This window comes from Zalophus californianus, chromosome X (genome assembly GCF_009762305.2).
Source record: "Zalophus californianus isolate mZalCal1 chromosome X, mZalCal1.pri.v2, whole genome shotgun sequence".
Taxonomy (NCBI): domain Eukaryota; kingdom Metazoa; phylum Chordata; class Mammalia; order Carnivora; family Otariidae; genus Zalophus; species Zalophus californianus.
This window is the reverse complement of record NC_045612.1, coordinates 86,218,378-86,240,161: the sequence shown is the minus strand read 5'-3', so window position 1 is coordinate 86,240,161 and position 21,784 is coordinate 86,218,378. Positions and strand designations below refer to the sequence as shown.

The 21,784-nt window shown below is 38.7% G+C and overlaps 1 protein-coding gene across 1 annotated transcript in view; it reads right to left on the bottom strand.

The window, feature by feature from the left end:
* DGKK (diacylglycerol kinase kappa) overlaps positions 1 to 21,784 on the bottom strand; it is a 148,380-nt gene that overhangs the window by 53,181 nt on the left and 73,415 nt on the right. The window contains exon 7 of the mRNA XM_027608850.2: positions 21,459 to 21,581. Within this exon, the coding sequence (XP_027464651.2) occupies positions 21,459 to 21,581 (123 nt within the window). The remainder of the gene's footprint in view (positions 1 to 21,458; positions 21,582 to 21,784) is intronic.

The window sequence follows — 21,784 nt, the reverse complement described above, 5'->3', positions numbered from 1 at the left end:
CAGATTTCTGTACCTTGACTTTATATCTTGCAACTTTGCTGAATTCATGTGGTAGTTCTAGTAATTTTTTGGTGGAGTCATTCAGGTTTTCTATATAGAGTATTATGTCTGCAAATAGTGAAAGTTTGACTTCTTCCTTGCTGATTCAGATGTCTTTTATTTCTTTTTGTTGTCTGATTGCTGAGGCTAAGACTTTCAGTACTATGTTAAATAGTAATGGTGAGAGTGGACATCCCTGTCTTGTTCCTGGCTGTAGAGGAAAAGCTTTCAGTATTTAACTATTGAGGATGATATTTCTGTGGGTTTTTCCTATAAGGCACTTATGATGTTGAGATATGTTCCATCTGTCCCTATTTTACTGAGGGTTTTTATCAAGAATGGATGCTGTATTTTGTCAAATGCTTTTTCTGCATCTATTGAGAGGATCATATGATTCTTATCCTTTCTTTTATTAATGTGGTGTGTCAACTTTGATTGATTTTCAGATATTGAGCCACCCCTTCAGCCCAGGAATAAATCCCTCTTGATTATGGTGAATAATTCTTTTAATGTATTGTTGGATTCAATTTACTAGTATCTTCTTTTTAAAGATTTTATTCATTTTTTTTGACAGAGAGACAGAGAGGAAAGCACAAGGAGGCAGAGCGACAGGCAGAGGGAGAGGGAGAAGCAGACTCCCGGCTGAGGAGGGAGCCTGATGCGGGGTTCGATCCCAAGACCCTAGGATCATGACTTGAGCCGAAGGCAGCTGCTTAACCAACTGAGCCACCCAGGCGCCCCTCAATTTACTACTATCTTGTGAGAATTTTTGCATCCATGTTCATCAGGGATATTGGCCTGTAGTTCTCTTTCTCAGTGGGGTCTTTGGTTTTGGAATCAAGGTAATGTTGGCCCCGTGGAATGAGTTTGGAAGTTTTCCTTCCTTTTGCATTTTTTGGAACAGTTTGAGAAGACTAGGTATTAACTCTTCTTTAAATGTCTGGTAGAATTCCCCTGGGAAGCCATCTGGCCCCTGGACTTTTATTTGTTGGGAGATTTTTGATGACTGATTAAATTTCTTTGCTGGTTGGGGGTCTATTCAAATTTTCTATTTCATCTTGTTTCAGTTTTGGTAGTTTGTATGTTTGTAGGAATTTGTCCACTTATTCCAGATTGCCCAGTTTGTTGGCATATAATTTTTCATAATATTCTCTCATGATTAATTAGATTTCTGGGGTGTTGGTCTCTCTCATTCATGATTTTATTTATTTGGGTCCTTTCTCTTTGGGATAAGTCTGGTTGGGGGTTTATCAATTTTATTAATTCTTTCACAGAACCAGCACTTAGTTTCATTGATCTGTTCTAGTTTTTTGTTTCTCTGTTGTTTATTTCTGCTCTAATCTTAATTATTTCCATTCTTCTGCTGTCTTTAGGCTTTATTTGCTGTTCCTTTTCTACTTCCTTTAGGTGTGAGGTTAGGTTGTGTATTTGAGACTTTTCTTGCTTCTTGAGACAGGCCCATATTGCAATATACTTCCCTTTTAAGGCTGCCTTTGCTGCATCCCAAAGGTTTTGGACCCTTATGTTTTCATTTTCATTTGCTTCCACGTGTTTTTTAATTTTTTCTTTAATTTCCTGGGTAACCCATTCATTCTTTAGTAAGATGTTCTTTAATCTCCATGTATTTGTGGTCTTTCCAAATTTTTTCTTGTGGTTGACTTCAAGTTTCATAGCATTGTGGTCAGAAAATATGCATGGTATGATCTCCATCTTTTTGTACTTGTTGAGGGCTGATTTGTGACCCAGTATGTGATCTATTGTGGAGAACATTCCATGGGCACTAAAAAAATATGTATTCTGCTGCTTTAGGATGAATATACCTGTTAAGTCCATCTGGTCCAGTGTGTCATTCAAAGCCATTGTTTCCTTATTGATTTTCTGTTTAGATGATCTGTCCATTGCTATAAGTGGGGTGTTAATGTCCCCTACTATTATTGTATTATTATCTGTGAGTTTCTTTATGTTGTTATTAATTGATTTATATATTTGGGTGCTCCCAAGTTGGGGGCATAAATTCTTATAATTGTTAGATCTTCTTGATGAATAGACCCCTTAATTATGATATAATGCCCTTCTTCATCTATTGTTACAGTTTGACTTAAAATCTCATTTTTCTGATATAAGTATGGCTACTCTGGCTTTCTTTTGACATCCATTAGCATGACAGATGGTTCTCCATGCCCAACTTTCAATCTGCCGATGTCTTTAAGTCTAAAATGAGTCTCTTGTAGACAGCATATGGATGGGTCTTGCTTTTTATCCATTCTGATAGCTTATGTCTTTTGATTGGAAGATGTTGTCCATTTACATTCAGAGTGACTATTGATAGATTTGGATTTATTGCCATTGTGTTACCTGTAAACTGGTGTTTCTGGTGATGTTCTCTGTTCCTTTCTAGTCTTTGTTGTTTTTGGTCTTTTTTCCCCCTACTCAGAGTCCCCTTTAATATTTCTTGCAGGGCTGTTTAGTGGTCATGAACTCCTTTATTTTTTGTTTGTTTGGGAAACTCTTTATCTCTCCTTCTATTCTGAATGACAGCCTTGCTAGATAAAGTATTCTGGCTCCATATTTTTTCCATTCAACATGTTGAATATATCCTGCCACTGTCTTCTGGCCTGTCATATTTCTGTGGACAGATCTGCTGTGACCTGATCTGTCTTCCTTTGTAGGTTAAGGACTTTTTTCCCTTGCTGCTTTCAGGATTCTTTCCTTGTCTGTGTATTTTGTGAATTTGACTATGATATGTCTTGGTGATGGCCGGGTTTTGTTGTATTTAATGGGAGCTCTCTGTGCTTCTTGGATTTCAGTGTCTGTTTCCTTTCCCAGTTTAGGGAAGTTTTCAGCTATAATTTGCTCAAATAAACCTTCTGCTCCATTTTCTTTCTCTTCTTCCTGGACTTCTATGATACGAACATTATTATGTTTTATTTTTTAAAGATTTTATTTATTCATTTGAGACAGAGAGATACAGAGAGAGAGCATGAGCAGGAGGAGAGGCAGAGGGAGAGGGAGAAGCAGACTCCCCGCTGAGCCAGTATCCCGGGATCATGACCTGAGCTGAAGGCAGATGCCTAACCATCTGAGCCACCCAGGTGCCCCTGAATATTATTATGTTTTAAGGAGACACTGAGTTCCCTAGTCTACATTCGTGATCTAATACCTTTTTCCCCTCTTTTTTCAGCTTTGTTATTTTCTATAATTTTATCTTCTATATCACTGATTTGTCCCTCTGCTTCGTCCATCCTCATTGTCATTGTATCCAGTCAGTTTTGCATCTCAGTTATAGCATTATTTATTTCGGTCTGACAAGTTTTTAGTTCTTTTATCTCTGCAGTAGGGGATTCTCTAGTTTCTTCCATACTTTTCTCAAACCCAGCTAGTATCCTTATGATTATTGTTTTTAATCCTAGTTAAGACATCTTACTTGTATCTGTATTGATTAAATTCCTGGCGATGACTCCTTCCTGTTCTTTCTTTTGGGTTGAATTCCTCCATCTTGTCATTTTGCCTGGGTCACTGTTTTTTGTTGGGAAAGCCTGTTATATTCCTGCTCTAGAGAGTAATGGCTATATTAAGAAGAGGTCCAAGAAAAAAAAAAAGGAAGCTAGATCTTAGGTATATTTTGGTCTGCTTGTTAAAGGAAGCTAGATTCAAAAAAAAAAAAAAGGAAGCTAGATCCTATTTCCCCTAGAGCTGAAGCTGTGCAGCACTCTATGACCAGTGGACTTGGTGCATGTGAGGAGTTTATGCTGGTCTTCTGGGGGTGGGGCCTGCTGCACTGAATCTCAGGCTGACTTGCCCTAGCTGAGATGCACCTGCAGGGTGCAGGGGGCAGGGCTTGTTGTAAGTGCCTCCAGCCTCCACTAGGTGGTACTGTTTTGTTCACCAAGGTTGGTCAGTGCTGATGGCCAGGGGGGAAATGGCCTTGCCCTGCTTTCTCCTACCTGGAGTGGGAAGTTTCGCACCCATCACTCTTCAGGAAGCCCTCACAGAAGAGCAAACAACCACCCCTCTTGTGCCCCCCACTTCTGCCAGATCCCTGCCTTCACCCTGTCTGCATCAAGGCTGTCTGCCTGCCAGGTGGCACAGTACTCCTGTGTTTTATCTCAGGCATTCAGCTGGATTTCAAATCTCCAAATTTTAGAGATCTGTGTGGCACAGATCTGTACTGATCCTCTGGGGGGAGGGTCTTAATGTGCTATGGTCAGTGCCATTTTATCTAGGAAATTAGTTCTGAAACTGCACAGTGGTTTGGAGTTTATGGTAAAGCACAGCCAAAGATTGCTGCCCTCAACTGGTGTCTCTGTTCCTATGCTAGTGAATGGAGCAGCTCAATGGTGCCCGCTGGATCTTTTGTCCCAGAGAGGCCATACCACCTCTCCTAAATTCACTCCAAACAGGGGAACTGTTTCTCCCTGTGTAACCCAGGGGATCCTCAGACCACGCTGCCCACTCCCTGATTCCTGCCCTTTTCTTGTGCAAACATGCTTTCACTCTGTCTCTCTGTCTTTCTCGCTCTTCTCTCTGTGATCAGGGCTCCCTCCCCTTTACAGCACCTGCAGTTCCTTTCTTCCCCAAATCAGTTCTCCACAGCTCCTACCTTCCATGATGTGTTCATTTTGCTACCTCTACTTGTGCAGTTTTGCTCTCTCAGTCCTCAGGTTGATTTCTTGGGTGTTCAAAATGATTTGACATTTATCTAGTTGTGCTTGAGGGACGAGGCAAGCTTAGGATCCCCCTACTCCTCCAACATCATAACTCCTCTGCAGAAGCTTTTTAGTAATTTCACTTGTTTATTTTTTCCATTGTTGTCTTTACTTTTGGTGTCAAATCCAAAAAACCATGGCATGTCTGATATCAAGGAGCTTGCCACCTGTGTTTTCTTTTAGGAGTTTTATAGTTTCAGGTCTTACATTCAAGTCTTGAATCCATTTGAGTAATTTTTTGTGAGTGGTATAAGATAGTGGTCCAGTTTCATTCTTTTTTGCATGTGGATGTCCACTTTTTCCAGCGCCATTTATTGAAGAGACTCTTTTCCCCATTGAATATTCTTGGCTCCTTTGCCAATCAATTGACCAGATATGCACGGGTTTATTTCTGTGCTCTCTCTTTTGTTCCATTGATCTATGTGCCTGTCTTTGTGCTAATACCATCCTGTTTTTATTACTATGACTTTGTAATATAGTTTTTTTTTAAAGAATTTTTATTTATTTATTTGACAGAGAGAAAGAGAGAGGGAACACAAACAGGAGGAGAGCAAGTAGAGGGAGCGGGAGAAGCAGGCTTCCCACTGAGCAAGGAGCCAGATGTGGGGTTCGATCTCAGGGTCCTGGGATCATGCCCGAGCCACAGGCAGTTGCTTAACCAAGTGAGCCACCTGGGCGTCCCTGTAATATAGTTTTAAATCATGGAGTATGATGTCTCCTGCTTTGTTCTTCTTTCTCAGGATTGTGTTGGTTATTTCGGGTCTGTTGTGGTTCCATACAAATTTTGGGATTGTTCTATTTCTGTGAAAATCCCATTGTACTTTAAAAAAAATATATTTTATTTATTTATTTATTTAGAGAGCACATGTGAACATGCTTGCGCATGAGTTTGGGGGAGGGGCAGAGGGAGAGGGAGAGAAAGAAAATCCCAAGCAGATTCCACGCTGAGTATGGAACCTGATACGGGGCTCAATCTCATGACCCTGAGATTATGACCTGAGCTGAAATAAGAGTCAGATGCTTAACTGACTGAGCCACCCAGGTACGCCCCACTGGAATTTTGATAGGGATTGCATTGTATCTGTAGCTTGCGTTGGGCAGTATAGGCATTTAACAATATTAATTCTTCCAATCCATGAGCACAGAATATTTTTCCATTTATTTGTGTCTTATTTAATTTCTTTCATCAGTATCTTGTAGTTTTCAGAGTACAGGTCTTTCATCTCCTTGGGTAAATTTATTCCTAGGTATTTTATTCTTTTTGATGAAATTATAAATGACATTGTTTTCTTAATTTCTCTTTCTGACAGTTTATTAGTATATAAACATGCAACAGATTTTTATATAGTAATTTTGAATCTTTCAATTTTACTGAATTTATTAGTTCTAACAGTTTTTTTTGTCAACTTTTTAGGGTTTTTTATATATAATATGTCATCTGCAAGTAGTGACAGTTTTACTTCTTCCTTTATGATTTGGACACTTTAAAGAATTTATTTTTGAAGTATTACTGACATACAATGTTATATTAGTTTCAGGTGTACAGCATATTGATCCAACAATTCTATACATTACTCAGTGCTCACTATGATTAGAGTAGTCACCATACAATGTTACTACAATATTATTGACTCTATTCCCTATGCTGTACTTTTCAACTCTGTGAATTATTTATTTTATAACTGGGTAACTTTTCTTTCTTTCTTTTCTTTTCTTTTTTCTTTTTTCCCCCCAGGACTTCTAATACTATGTTGAATAAAAGTAGGGAGAATGGGCATCCTTGTCTTGTTCCTGATCTTAGAGAAAAAACTGAAAACTTTTCACCATTGAGTATGAGGTTAGCTGTGGGCTTGTCATATATGGCCTTTATTATGTTGAAGTATATTTTCTCTATACCCACTTTGTTGAGAGTTCTTATCATAAATAGATGTCAAATCCTGTCAAGTGATTTTCTGCATTGGTTGAAATGATCATATAATTTTAATCTTCATTTTGTTAATGTGGTTTATCATATCAATTGGTTTGTGCATGTTGAGCCAGGCTTGCACCCCTAGAATAAATCCCACTTGATTACAGTGTATGATCCTTTTAATGTACTGTTGAATTTGGCTTGTTAATATTTTGTTTAAGATTTTTGCATCTATGTTCATCAGAGATATTAGCCTGTAATTTTTTTCTTGTGACATCCTTGTCTGGTCTTGGTATCAGGGTAATATTGGCCTCATAAAAGGAGTTTGGAAGTGTTCCTTCTTCTTCTATTTTTTGAAAGAGTTTGAGAAGGATTGGTATTATTTTTTAATGTTTGATAGAATTTACTAGTGAATGTGTCTGGTCCTGGACATTTGTTTGTTGGGAGGTTTTTGTTTTAAGATTTTAGTTATTTATTTGAGAGAGAGAGAGAGAGAAGGGAGAACACAAGCAGGGGAAATGGCAGAGGGAGAGGGAGAAGCAGACTCCCTGCTGAGCAGGGAGCCCAACGCAGGGCTCAATCCCTGGACCCTGGGATCATGACCTGAGCCAAAGGCAGACACCCAACAGACTAAGCCACCCAGGTGCCCCTACTAGTTTCCCTACTAGTAATATGTCTGTTCAGATTTTCTATTTCTTTATGATTGAGTCTTTTGTGGTTTTATGTTTCTAGTAATTTATCCATTTCTTCTAGGTTTCCAATTTGTTTGTGTATAATTGTTCATGGTACTCCCTTATGATTCTTTGTATTTCTGTGCTGTCAGTTGTAATATCTCCTCATTCATTTCTGATTTTATTTATTTGAGACTTCTCTTTGTTTTCAGGTTGAGTGTAGCTAAAGGTTTGTCAGTTTTGTTTATCTTTTAAAAGAATCACCTCTCAGCTTAATTGATGTATTGTCTTTTTAGTCTCAATTGAATTTATTGCTGCTCTAATCTTAGTTATTTCCTTACTTTTATTAACTTTGGGCTTCACTTGTTCTTATTCTATTTCTTTGAAGTGTAAAGTTAGGTTGTTCAGTTGAGATTTTCTTATTTCTTCAAGTTTTTTTATTATGTTCAATTAGCCAACATATAGTACATCATTAGTTTTTGATGTAGTGTTCAACGATTTTTTTGATGTAATGTTCAATGATTCATTAGTTGCATATAACACCCAGTGCTCATCACAACACGTGCCTTTCTTCAGGTTTTTATCAGTATGAACCTTCCTCCTAGAACTGCTTTTGCTGTGTCCCTTAAGTTTTTTTCTTTTTTAAATTAAAATATAATTAACATACAATGTTATATTAGCTTTGGGTGTAAAATATAATGATTCAACAATTCTATACATTACTTGGTGCTCATTAGGAAAAGTATACTCTTAATTCCTTCCACCTATTTCACCCATACCCCCACCCACCTCTGCTCTGGCAACCACTCGTTTGTTCTGTATTTAAGAGTCTGTCACTCTTTTGTTTGTTCATTTGCTCTGTTTCTTAAATTCCATATAGTGAAATCACATGGTATTTGTCTTTCTCTGTCTGACTTACTTTTTTAAAAGTAGGCTCCATACCCAGCGTGGAGCCCAACACGGGGCTTGAACTCCCAACTCTGAGATCAAGACCTGAGCTGAGATCAAGAATTGGACACTTAACTGACTAAGTCACCCAGTCGCCCCGTCTGATCTATTTTATTTAGTGTTATACCCTCTAGATTCATCCATGTTGTTGCAAATGGCAAGATTTCATTATTTTTTATGATATCTACATCTATCATCTATCTATGATCTATGATCTATCTATCTATCTATCATCATCATCATCGTCTATATATCTATCATCTATCATCTCTCTACCTATCATCTATCATCTCTCTATCCATCTATCTATCATCTATCTATATATGCATCCCTTGAGTAAGTGACACTTGATTATGGTGAATGATTTTTTACAGTATTCTTAGATTCAGTTTGATAATATTTTGTGGGGGATTTTTGTATCTGTGTTCATCAGGGATATTGGCCTGTAGTTTTTTTTTTTTTTAAGGTCTTTATCTAGTTTTGGTAATGAAGGTAATACTGGCCTCATAGAATGAATTTGAAAGCTTTACATCTTCTTCTGTTTTTTGGAATAGTTTGAGAAGAATAGGTTTTAACTCTTCTGTAAATATTTGGTAGAATTCATCTCTGAAGCCAGCTGGTCCTGAACTTTTGTTTGTTGGGAGTTTTTTGATTACTGATTCAATTTCATTGCTAGTACTTGGTCTGTCCAAATTTTTTATTTCTTCTTGATTCAGGTTTGGAAGGTTATATGTTTCTAGGAATTTATCCATTTCTTCTAGGTTATCCAATTTATTGGCATATAATTCTTCATAATATTCTCTTATTAAAAAAAACACAGAAAACCCAAAAAATATTCTCTTATAATCCTTTGTATTTCTATGGTGTTGTTTATTATTTCTCCTCTTTCATCTCTGATTTTATTTATTTGAGTCCCCTCTTTTTCGTGATGGGTCTGGCTAAAGAGTTATCATTTTTGTTTATTATTAAAAAAAATCTCCTTGTTTCATTGATCTCCTCCATTGTTTTTTAGTCTCTATTTCATTTATTTTCCCTCCAATCTTTATTATTTCCTTCCTTCTACTGGCTCACAGCTTTGCTTGTTCTTTTTCTAGCTCCTTTAGATGTAAAGTTAGGTTGTTTATTTGAGGTTTTTTTTTTTTTAGGAAAGCTTGTATTACTATAATCTTCCCTCTTGGAACGACTTTTGCTGCATCAAAGATTTTGGGCCATTTTGCTTTCATTTTTATTTGCCTCCATGTATTTTGTGATTTCCTCTTTGATTTCTTCATTGACCCTTCATTGTTCAGTAGCAGGTTATTTAGCCTCCGTGTATTTGTGTTCTTTCCACATTTTTTCTTGTGATTGTTTTGTGATTTCATACCATTGTGGTTGGAAGGCATATATAATATGGTTTCAATCTTTTTGAGTTTATTAAGACTTGTTTTGTGGCCTCACATGTGATCTATTCTGGAGAATGTTCCATGTGCACTTGAAAAGAATGTATACATATTCTGCTGTTTTTGGATGGAATGTTCTAAATATATCTATTAGATCCATCTGGTCCAATGTGTCATTCAAAGCCACTATTTCTTTGTTTATATTTTGTCTGGATGATGTATCCATTGATATAAGTGGGGGGTTAAAGTCCACTACTATTATTTTATCACTGTCAGTTTCTTCCTTTATGTCTGTTAATGGTGACACACCATGTATTTAGGTGCTCCGATGTTAGGTGCACAAATATTTATAATTGTTGTATCTTCTTGTAGGTTTTTTTTCCCTTTCTTATTATGTAGTGTCCTTCTTTGTCTCTTGTTAGTCTTTGTTTTAATGTTTATTTCGTCTGACATAAGTATTACTACCTCAGCTTTCTTTTTGCTTCCATTTGCATGATAAATGTTTTCCCATCCCTTCACTTCCAATTTGCATGTCATTAGGTCTGAAGTGAATCCCTTGTAGGCAACATATAGATTGGTCTTACTTTCTTACCCATTCAGTCCCTCTATGCCTTAAATAAAGCATTTAGTTCATTTATATTAAAAGTAATTATTGATAGGTATGTAATTATTGCCCATTTTCACTTATTTTATTTTTTTTTTTTTTTTTTTTTTTTTTTTTTTTAGTTTTTGTAGTTCTTCTCTGTTCCTTTTTTCCTTGCTCTTGTTCCTTGTGTTTTGATGGCTTTGTTTAGTAATATGCTTGGGTTCCTTTGTCTTTATTTCTTGTGTATCTACAGATTTTTGATTTGTGGTTAGCATTCGGTTTGTATGTAACATCTTATGCACATAGCAGTCTATATTAAGTTGATGGTTGCTTAAGTTTGAACTCATTTAAATCACTAAGTTTTTACTCTTCCCTTCACATGCTTTAGGTTTGTCATACTCTACATCCTTTTATTTTGTGAATCCCTTGATCGATTTTTATAGAAATAATTGATTTTACTGTTTTTGTGCTTTAACCTCCATACTGGTTCTCTAAGTGATTAAACTACTACTCTTATTATATGCTTGCAATTACCTGTGAAATTTTTTCTTTTTATAATTTTCTTACTTGTGATTATGGCCTTTTCTTTTCTTTAACATTTCTTGTAAGGCTGGCTTAATGGTGATGAACACTTTTACCTTTTCTTTTTTGTCTGGGAAACTCTTTATCTCTCCTGTTCTGAATGACAGCCCTGTTGGGTAGAGTATTCTTGGTTGCAGGTTTTTTCCTTTCAGTAGTTTGAATATGGTAGAGTATTCTTGGTTGCAGGTTTTTTCCTTTCAGTAGTTTGAATATCATGTCAGTTTCTTCAAAGTTTCTTCTGAAAATTCAGCTGATAGCCTTATGGGTTTTCCCTTGTATATAACTATTTCTACTTGTTGCTTTTAAAAATCTTTATCGCTAGTTTTGCCATTTTAATTATTATGTGTCTCAGTGTGGACCTCTTTGGGCTGATTTTGTTGGGGGCTGTCTGTGCTGCCCGGATCTGGATCTCTATTTCCTTCCCCATATTAGGGAAGTTTTCAGCTATTATTTCTTCAAATACATTTTCTGTCTCCCCTCCTTTCCTTCTGGGATCCCTACAATGTGAATGTTATTATGCTTGATGATGTCACTGAGTTCCCTTAACCTATTCTCATTTATTATAATTCTTTTCTGTTTTTGTTCTTTAGCTTGGTTGCTTTCTATTACCCTGTCTTCCAGGTCGTTGATCTGTTCTTCTGTCTCCTCTAATCTATTATTGATTCCCTCTAGTTTATTTTTAATCTCAATTATTGGGTTCTTCATCTGTGATTGGTTCTTTTTTATATTTTCTATAAAAATTTGCCGAAGGACTCACTGAGATCCTCCAGTCTTTTCTCAAGTCCAGTAAGTATCTTTATGACAATTACTTTGTATTCTTTATCAGGTATATTGATTATCTTTGTTTCATTTAAATCTTTTGCTGTGGTTTTTTTTCCTGTTCTTTCGTTTGGGATATATTCCTCTGTCTCTTCATTTTGTCTAACTCTTTGTGTTTGTTTCTGTCTATTAGATAAGTTAGTTACATCTCCTGATCTTCAAAGTAGTGGCTCTGTGAAGAAATCTTGTGGTGCTTTGTAGCACAGTGTCTCCTGTTCACCAGAACCAGGCACTTCAGTGGTGCCTCCTATGTGGGTTGTGCTTGCGCTTCTTCTGTGGCTGAGCCTTGTTTACCTTCAGTCCAGTTGGTGCAATGGTCCGCTTTGCCTGTTGTGGGCATACTAGGCAGGTTATTTTCCCTGTGCTGTTAAGAAGCTAGTATGGGGAGGAAGGGGGGGAAAGATGGTGGAGGAATAGGGGACCCTATTCCAACCAGTCCCTGGAGTTGAGGTGGATATCCACAAGACCACTCTGAACACCCAAGAAATCAGCCTGAGATGTAAGAAGATAGATCTTGATCTCTAAAAACAGAATATCACAGGTAGTTGGTTTTGAGGTATGAAGCAGGGAGCTGTGATTCCGCGAGCAGATATTGGAAGATAAACAGAAGGGGGAGGGAGGCAGCCTTTGGGATCCTACACCACCGATGAGCTATAGTCTCCCGTGCTGGGGACGGGGCACAGACTTGCAGACCAGTAGCGGTGGGGAAAGGACTTTAGGGCAGCCCCCCCCAGATGGAAACTGGAGCGGCAGGGCCATGTGTGTGAACTGGGGGCAGCTTGTGGTTTTAGAAGCATAAAGGGCAGAGATGTGCCCCGACCTGGAGGTGAAGACTGGGAGCACTGCTCAGGGGTGCACAACCCAGGATGCCACAGTTTATAGCAGCACAGACAGAAATGGAGGTAGTGTGGCCTGGAGAGCTCACTGAAGAACAGACTGTGATCTCTCTGCTCTGAGGCAGAGGGTTAGAAATGGTCTCTTCTGCTCTGACTCTTGGAAGAGACGTGGAAAGCCACCAGGTAAAGCTGCCAGAGAACAAAAGCCCTCCAAAACCGGTTTTCACTGAGCCCACCCCCTGCCACAGGGGTCAGGGCAACTCTGCCCAAACAAGGTTGCCTGAGTAACAGTGCAGCAGGCCCCTCCCCAAGAAGACAGGCTGGGAAAACAAGAGGCTAGCAACTGTAAGGTCCCTAGAAAACAGGTGCATCTTGCTTGGGTTGTGGTCAATAATTTGGACTCTATACATTCCCTCAACCACCCCTCAACAGAATGACTAGGAGGAGGAACCCTCCAAATAGGAAAGACTCAGAGACGATGACTTATGCCACAGAGTTACAAATGGATTCAGATATAACCAAGATATCAGAGATGGAATTCAGGCCAGCAATTGTGAAGATAATAGCTAGAAGGGAGAAATCAATTAATGGCAACATAAAGTCTCTAAGGGCAGAAATGAAAGCTGAATTGGCAGAACTTAAAAATGCTATCAATGAGATCCAATCTAATCTACATAATCTAACACCTAGGGTAAGCGAGGCAGAAGAATGAATTAGTGACCTAGAAGACCAATTAATAGACAAAAAGGTAAGAGAGGAGGCCAGGGAAAAACAACTCAGAATCCATGAAAATAGAATCAGAGAAATAAGTGACACCATGAAACGTTCCAATGTCAGAATTGTTGCAATCCCTGAGTGGGTGGAGAAAGAGAGAGGACTAGAAGATATATTTGAGCAAATCATAGCTGAGAACTTCCCTAATTTGGGGAATGAAACAAATATTCATGTCCTAGAGGCAGAGAGGACCCCTCACAAGATCAAGGAAAACAGGCCAACTCCCTGGCATGTAATAGTAAAACTCACAAATCTTAGAACCAAGGAAACCATCTCAAGGGCAGTTAGGAGGAAGAGATTCCTTACATACAGAGGGAGGAACATCAGAAAAACGTCAGACCTATCCACAGAGACCTGGCAAGCCAGAAAGGCCCGGCAAGACATATTCAGAGTACTAAACGAGAAGAACATGCAGCCAAGAATACTTTATCTGGCAAGGCTGTCATTTAGAATGGATGGAGAGATGCAGAGCTTCAAAGACCAGCAGAAACTAAAAGAATATGTGACCACTAAGCTGGCCCTGCAAGAAATATAATGGAGGGTTCTATAACAGGAGAAAGACCCCAAGAGTGATATAGAAAAGAAACTTACAGGGACAATCTATAAAAACAAGGTCTTCACAGGCAACATGATGACAATTAATTCATATCTTTCAATAATCACTCTCAACATGAATGGCCTAAATACTACCACAAAATGGCACAGGGTTGCAGATTGGATAAAAAGACAGGACGCATCCATATGCTGTTTACAGGAGACTCATTTTGAACCTAAAGATACATCCAGGCTGAAAGTGAAGGGATGGAGGTCCATCTTCCATGCCAATGGACCTCAAAAGAAAGCTGGGGTGGCAATTCTTATATCAGACAAATTAGATTTTAAACTAAAGACTGTAGTTAGAGACACAGAAGGATACTATATCATTCTTAAAGGGTTTATCCAACAAGAAGATCTAGACTTATCCAAAAGAAAAGAGAAAGGACCCAAATTAATAACATTATGAATGAAAGGGGAGAGAGCATGACTAACACCAAGGAAATAGAAACAATAATTAGAAATTATTATCGACAACTATATGCCAATAAGCTGAGCAACCTGGATGAAATGGATGCCTTCCTGGAAACCTATAAACTCCCAAGACTGAAACAGGAAGAAATTGACAACTTGAGCAGGCCAATAACCAGTAATGAGATTGAAGCAGTGATCAAAAACCTCCCAAAAAACAAGAGTCCAGGGCCTGATGGATTCCCTGGGGAATTCTACCCAACATTCAAAGAAGAAATAGTACCTATTCTCCTGAAGCTGTTTCAAAAAATAGAAACAGAAGGAAAGATTCCAGACTCATTCTATGAGGCCAGCATTACCTTAATCCCCAAACCAGGCAAAAACCCCATCAAAAAGGAGAATTTCACGCTGATATCCCTGATGAATATGGATTCCAAAATCCTCAACAAAATCCTAGCTAATAGGATCCAACAATACATTAAAATGATCATCCTCCAAGACCAAGTGGGATTTATCCCCGGGATGCAAGGGTGGTTCAACATTTGCAAATCAATCAATGTGATAGAACACATTAATAAGAGGAGAGAGAAGAACCATATGGTCCTCTCAATGGATGCAGAAAAAGCATTTTACAAAATACAGCATCTTTTTCCTGATTAAAATTCTTCAGAGTATAGGGATAGAGGGAACATTCCTCAAGTTCATAAAATCCATCTATGAAAAACCCACAGCAAATATCATCCTCAATGGGGAAAAGCTGAGAGCCGTTCCCTTAAGATCAGGAACACGTCAAGCATGCCCACTCTCGCCACTATTGTTCAACATAGTACTAGAAGTCCTTGCAACAGCAATCAGACAACAAAAAGAAATAAAGGTATTCAAATTGGCAAAGAAGAAGTCAAACTCTCTCTTTTCACAGATGACATGATACTTTATGGGGAAAACCCAAAAGACTCCACCCCCAAATGACTAGAACTCATACAGCAATTCAGTAATGTGGCAGGATACAAAATCAATGCACAGAAATCAATTGCTTTCTTATACACTAACAATGCAACTGTAGAAAGAGAAATTAGAGAAATAATTCCATTTAAAATAGCACCAAAAAGCATAAGATACCTCAGAATAAACCTAACCACAGAGGTAAAACAGCTATACTCTAGGAACTACAGAACACTCATGAAAGAAATCAAAGACACAAAAAGATGGAAAAACATTCCATGCTTATGGATCAGAAGAATAAACATTGTTAAAATGTCTATGCTACCCAGAGCAATCTATATCTTCAACGCCATCCCGATCAAAATTCCAGTGACATTTTTCAAAGTGCTGGAACAAACAATCCTAAAATTTGTATGGACTCAGAAAAGACCCCGAATCGCCAAGGAAATGTTGAAAAAGAAAAACAAAGCTGGGGGCATCACGTTGCCCGATTTCAAGCTATATTACAAAGCTGTGATCACCAAGACAGCATGGTACTGGCACAAAAACAGACATATAGACCAATGGAAGAGAATAGAGAGCCCAGATATGGACCCTCAACTCTATGGTCAAATAATCTTCGACAAAGCAGGAAAAAATATGCAATGGAAAAAAGACAGTCTCTTCAATAAATGGTGCTAGGAAAATTGGACAGCCACATGCAGGAGAATGAAACTCAACTATTCTCTAACACCATACACAAAGATAAACTCAAAATGGATGAACGACCTCAATGTGAGACAGGAATCCATCAAAATCCTAGAGGAGAACATAGGCAGTAACCTCTTTGACATCGGCCACAGCAACTTCTTTCAAGATACATCTCCAAAGGTTAGTGAAACAAAAGCAAAAATGAACTTTTGGGACTTCATCAAGATAAAAAGCTTCTGCACAGCAAAGGAAACAGTCAACAAAACAAAGAGCCAACCCACAGAATGGGAGAAGATATTTGCAAATGACACTACAGATAAAGGGCTGGTATCCAAGATCTATAAAGAACTTCTCAAACTCAACACCCAAAAAACAAATAATCAAGCAAAAAATGGGCAGAAGACATGAACAGACACTTCTCCAAAGAAGACATACAAATGGCTAACAGACACATGAAAAAGTGTTCATCACCATTAGCCATCAGGAAAATTCAAATCAAAACCACATTGAGATACCACCTTACACCAGTTAGAATGGCAAAAATGGACAGGGAAAGAAACAACAAATGTTGGAGAGGTTGTGGAGAAAGGGAAACCCTCTTACACTCTTGGTGGGAATGCAAGTTGGTACAGCCACTTTGGAAAACAGTGTGGAGGTGCCTCAGAAAATTAAAAATAGAGCTACCCTATGACCCAGCAATTGCACTCCTGAATATTTACCCGAAAGACACAGATGTAGTGAAAAGGAGGGCCATATGCACCCCAATGTTCATAGCAGCAATGTCCGCAATAGCCAAACTGTGGAAAGAGCCGAGATGCCCTTCAACAGATGAATGGATAAAGAAGATGTGGTCCCTATATACAATGGAATATTACTCAGCCATCAGAAAGGATGAATACCCAACTTTTACATCAGCATGGATGGGACTGGAGGAGATTATGCTACGTGAAATAAGTCAAGCAGAGAAAGTCAACTATCATCTGATTTCACTTATTTGTGGAACATAAGGAATAGCATGGAGGACATTAGGAGAAGGAAGGGAAAAATGAAGGGGGGGTGGTATCCAAGGGGGAGACAAACCATGAGAGACAATGGACTCTGAAAAACAAACTGAGGGTTCTAGAGGGGAGGGGGGTGGGGGGATGGGTTAGCCCAGTGATGGGTATTAAGTAGGGCACGTACTGCATGGAGCACTGGGTGTTATATGAAAACAATGAATCGTGGATCACTACATCAAAAACTAATGATGTATTGTATGGTGACTAAAATAGCATAATAAAATAAAATTAAAAAGAAAAGAAGCCAGTATGGGGCTGCCACAGGCTTGTAATTGGGCAGTGTTGACAACCAGACCAGATGCCTGCCCTCAGCTTGTCTACCAGGGCTGTAGTCACACTGTCCTGCAGGACACTCTCCCTGCATTGTCTCCTGAGAGGCTTTTGTTGGGGGGCAAGGCCTGCAGTCAGACCAGATGCCTGCTCCCAGTCCATTTGCCAGGACTGCAATTACACTGATCAGCAGGATACCCTCTCTGCACTGTCAACTATAAGGTTTGACTGCTGGGACTGTGGGTGTACTGGTGTGTGTGGTTATCTTCTACTCTCCCCAAGTTAGGAGTCACTTTGGAGTGGTGTTTGTCCCTGATGGAGCTGCTTGCAGGATGAGATTTAGCAGGAACTGCTTTGGAGGGACTATTGGCTAGTTGAATGGGCCAGATCCACAGGAGAATGGGGGTAGGGTGCACAGTGTTAGTAAGCTAGGTGGAGAGTGTTCTTGCTGGTTCCTGCGGGTGTCCAACTATCTAGGACAGACACAAAACTAGTCTTAATAAATTTTAAAAGATTGACATAATGTAAAGCATCTTTTCTGACCAGTGAGATGAAAGAGAGAGAGAGAGAGAATGGCACCTGCCAGCTCTTTTGTTCTTTGAGAAGTCTCCTAAAGATCCCTGCCCTTCCAGCACATGTTCTGGGATCAGTAAATAAATCTCCTTCACTTATACCCCATTTTGCTTCTCAAACTGCTGCTTCTATGCTGTACCTTGGCTGGGTTATTTGTTATGCTGTCTCTTTAACAGCAGGGACTTAATTTCCTATCACCCTCTGATTCTCCAGGAGCTAAACCCACTGATTTCTAAAGTACTCAGAATCAAGCCCTGCTGATTGTAAAAACTCATGAAATTAAATCCCACTGGTTTTCAAAGCCAAATGTTATGGGAACTTGTCTTCCCAGTTTCGGGTCCCCTGTGCCTGGGTGCCTGGTGGTGGGGTCCAATCCTCTTACTTCTCTGTACTTGTGATGTCTCTTCCAATTATGGTTAGTCTATACAAGGGTTTGGTTCCCACCTGTGTCTCTGTCCCTCTTACCCTTTCCACTGTGGCCTCCTCTCTACAATTAACTGTGGAAGGTCTCTTCTGCCAGTTTTTAGGTAATTTTCTGAATTAGTTGCATTGATGTGATTGTTATCTCAGTGTGTCTGTGGAATGAGGTGAGCTCAGGATCCTTCTACAGCACCATTTTCTCAGAATTCTGCATCCCATAAGTTTTGGTATGCAATATTTCCATTTTCATTTGTCTCAAGGTATTTTTTGATTTCTCTTTTGATTTCGTCTTTGCCCATTGGTTGTTCAGTAGCATGTTGTTTACTATCCATATATTTGTGGTTTTTCCAGTTTTCTTCCTATAATTGATTACTAATTTCATACCATTGTGGTCAGAAAAGATGCTTTACATTATGTCAATCTTTTAAAATTTATTAAGACTAGTTTTGTTGTCTAACATATGATCTATCCTGGGGAATGTTCTATGTGTATTTGAGAAGAATGTATATTCTGTTGCTTTTGGATGAAATGTTCTGTATACATCTATTAAATCCATCTAGTGTAATGTGTCATTTAATGCCAATGTTTCTGTATTAATTTTCTGTCTGGATAACCTGTCTACCGATGACAGTGGAGTATTTAAATCCCCTAATATTGTGTTGTTGTGCATTTCTCCCTTAGGTGCTCCTATGTTGGTGCATAAATATTTACAAATGTTATATTCTCTTGTTGGATTGTCCCCTTTATCATTACATAATGACTTTCTTTGTCTCTTATTACAGTCTTTGTTTTAAAGTCTATTTTGTCTGATATAAGTATAACAACCCCTCCTTTTTGTTGGTTTCCATTTGCATGGAATATCTTTTTCCATCCCTTCACTTTCAGTCTGTGTGTATCATTATATCTGAAGTGAGTCTCTTATAGGCAGGGTATAACTGGGTCTTCTTTTTTTATCCATCCAGTCACTCTATGTCTTTTGATTTGAGAATTTAGTTCACTTATATTTAAGGTAATTATTGATAGGTATGTAATTGCTGTTTTGAATTGTGTTTTGCTATTTTGTAGTTCCCCTGTTCCTTTCTTCTCTTGCTCTCTTCCTTGTGATTTGAAGATTTTCTGTAATGGTATACATAGATTCCTTTCTCTTTATCTTTTGTGTATCTACTAAGGTTATTGCTTTGTGGTTACCATGAGGCTTGCATATAACAACTTTTGTAATAGCCTGTTTTAAGTTGATAACCATTTAAGTTTGAATGCATTATAAATCTCTATATTTTATTCCCCCTCTTGTTTTATGTTTTTGATATCATAATTTACATCTTTTTATGTCATGTATCACTTATCAAATTATAGTTATAGTTGCTTTTACTACTTTGGTCTTTTAACCTTCATACTAGCTTTAGTGATTAATTCACCACCTTTACATGGTTAGATTATTCTGAATTTTACAATATATTTCCCCTTACCAGTGAGATTTATATTTTTCATATGTTTTCCTTTTACTAACTAGTGCCCTTTAATTTCAGCTTAAATAAGTCCCTTTAACATTTCTTTTTTTTTGGTGGGGAGGGGCAGAAGGAGAGGGAGAGAGAAAATCTCAAGCAGGCTCCACACCCAGCACAGAGTCTGACACGGGGCTTGATCTCATGACCCTGAGGTCATGACTTGAGCTGAAATCAAGAGTCAGACACTCCACAATAGCCAAACCAGAAGCCTGCCCTTTAGGCTGAAACTCCAGGACAAACAAATAGGCCTCTTTTCAGCCTGCTGTCTGTGGTGTGCCCTCTTTATGGTAGTTGGCTAAGAACCCTCTCTCCATTTGTTATAGTTCCATAGGACCCAGGAATGCAAGCCCTGCTGGCCAGCAGAGCCAGGCAATAAAGGGGCATCACCTGGGCAGCAGCTGCAAAAAACCCCCGGCATACCAGATGCATGTAAAAGTCCCCTCTTGGAGATACTGGCACTCTGGAGTGTGGCAGAGGGAGAGCACCAAGATGGTGCCTATCCTCCTAGGTCTCTAAAAACTATTACAGTGGGCCCTTAGATATGTGTTTAATTAGAAGCCTGCCCTTCAGGCCATAATTATGAAGATATGCTAAGAGTCCTTTTTTACAGTAACACTGGATTCCTCAGATTGTTGCCCCTTGCTGTACCCTGGGCATGGTAAGAACTTTCTCCACTGGTTACAGTTCTTGGGACCTACACTCACTGTCCACTAGATCCGTGTGATCTAGAGGTGTCCCCTGGGGACAGCTGCAAATATTGGGGTGTCTGATGAGGGTATAAGCTCCTTTTCAGAAGAAACTGATGGGCTGGAGCAAGGTAGAGGGACCCAGAGTCTTCTAAAAAGAAGCTCATACTTTAGTTTCTTCTTGTCTAGAATAATCAGTTTGACAGGAGCATCTAAAAGCTAAAGTCTAAATCAGAGTTTCTCAGCATTGACACTGTTGGTATTTTGGGCCAGAGAGTTATTTTTTTGTACTGTCTTGTACATTATAGGAGGTTTAGCAGAATCCTAGGCCTCTACTTATTATAAGTCCATTGCACACCCTCTCTCCCAAAGTTGTAACAATCAAGAATGTCTCCAGATATTGTCAAATGTTTCCTATGGTTTGGGCAAAATCACTCCCAGTTAAGAACTACTGGGTTAGAAGCATGGTAGTATTGTAGTTAAGAATATGATTTTTGCAGAATTATGTATGAATCAAGACTCTTTTTGCTTACTGGCTGCATGACCTTGAGCAAATCACTTCATTTTTCTGAACCTCACTTTTCTCAGCTGTAAATGGGGACAATAAGGCCTATTTAGGTTGTTGTAAGGATTAAATGAGACCATGTACACAAAACACTCAATACATTGTGGCAATAGTAATATGTTAATCTTATTAACCATTATTAATTAACAAAGATTATAAGTTCCCAGGAAATAGTGAATGAGGAAGGCAGAAGGTTTCTTAAGGATAGACTCACAACTTATTTTTTTAATTGCCTGTACTGTCATAACAGAGTTCAGCTTTTCCCATTTGCTTGTAGACCTCACCAATTAAGAACCATTAAAGATGAGAGTCAAGTCTTTCTCTCCAAGACTCCATAGCCAGATCTGGAAAGGCAAGATAATGATTTCCTATACTATGTAAGCTGCATAATCTATTTTGGGGTAAGGGTCTCTGAGATTTCTATCTATGTGTAGGCACCACCCCTTCTCTAGAAGTCAAGTTCTCTAAGTATCAAGGAGATGATAAGAGTCTTACCGTAGAATTACACCAGAGACATCGGAAATCTTGAAGTCTTTGGTAACTGCCACAGTTCTCATGACATACTGCACACTGAGAACTGACAGATATGTTTCCTTCTACCCACTGATGAGGCATAGTCTTCTGAAAGGTAAAAAAAAAGGTAAGAGGTAGAAGTTACAGATATAAGGAGAGAAAGGGCCAGCTGGAGTGACTATAACACCCCATAGAGGACATTGTGTAACCCCAACAAAGTTCTTCATGGTTCTGCCCTCCCCACTCCAATGCTAGCAAGTGAGGGCAGCTGGAAGTAGGGGGCTTTCATTCTTCTAGATTGGTTGGAT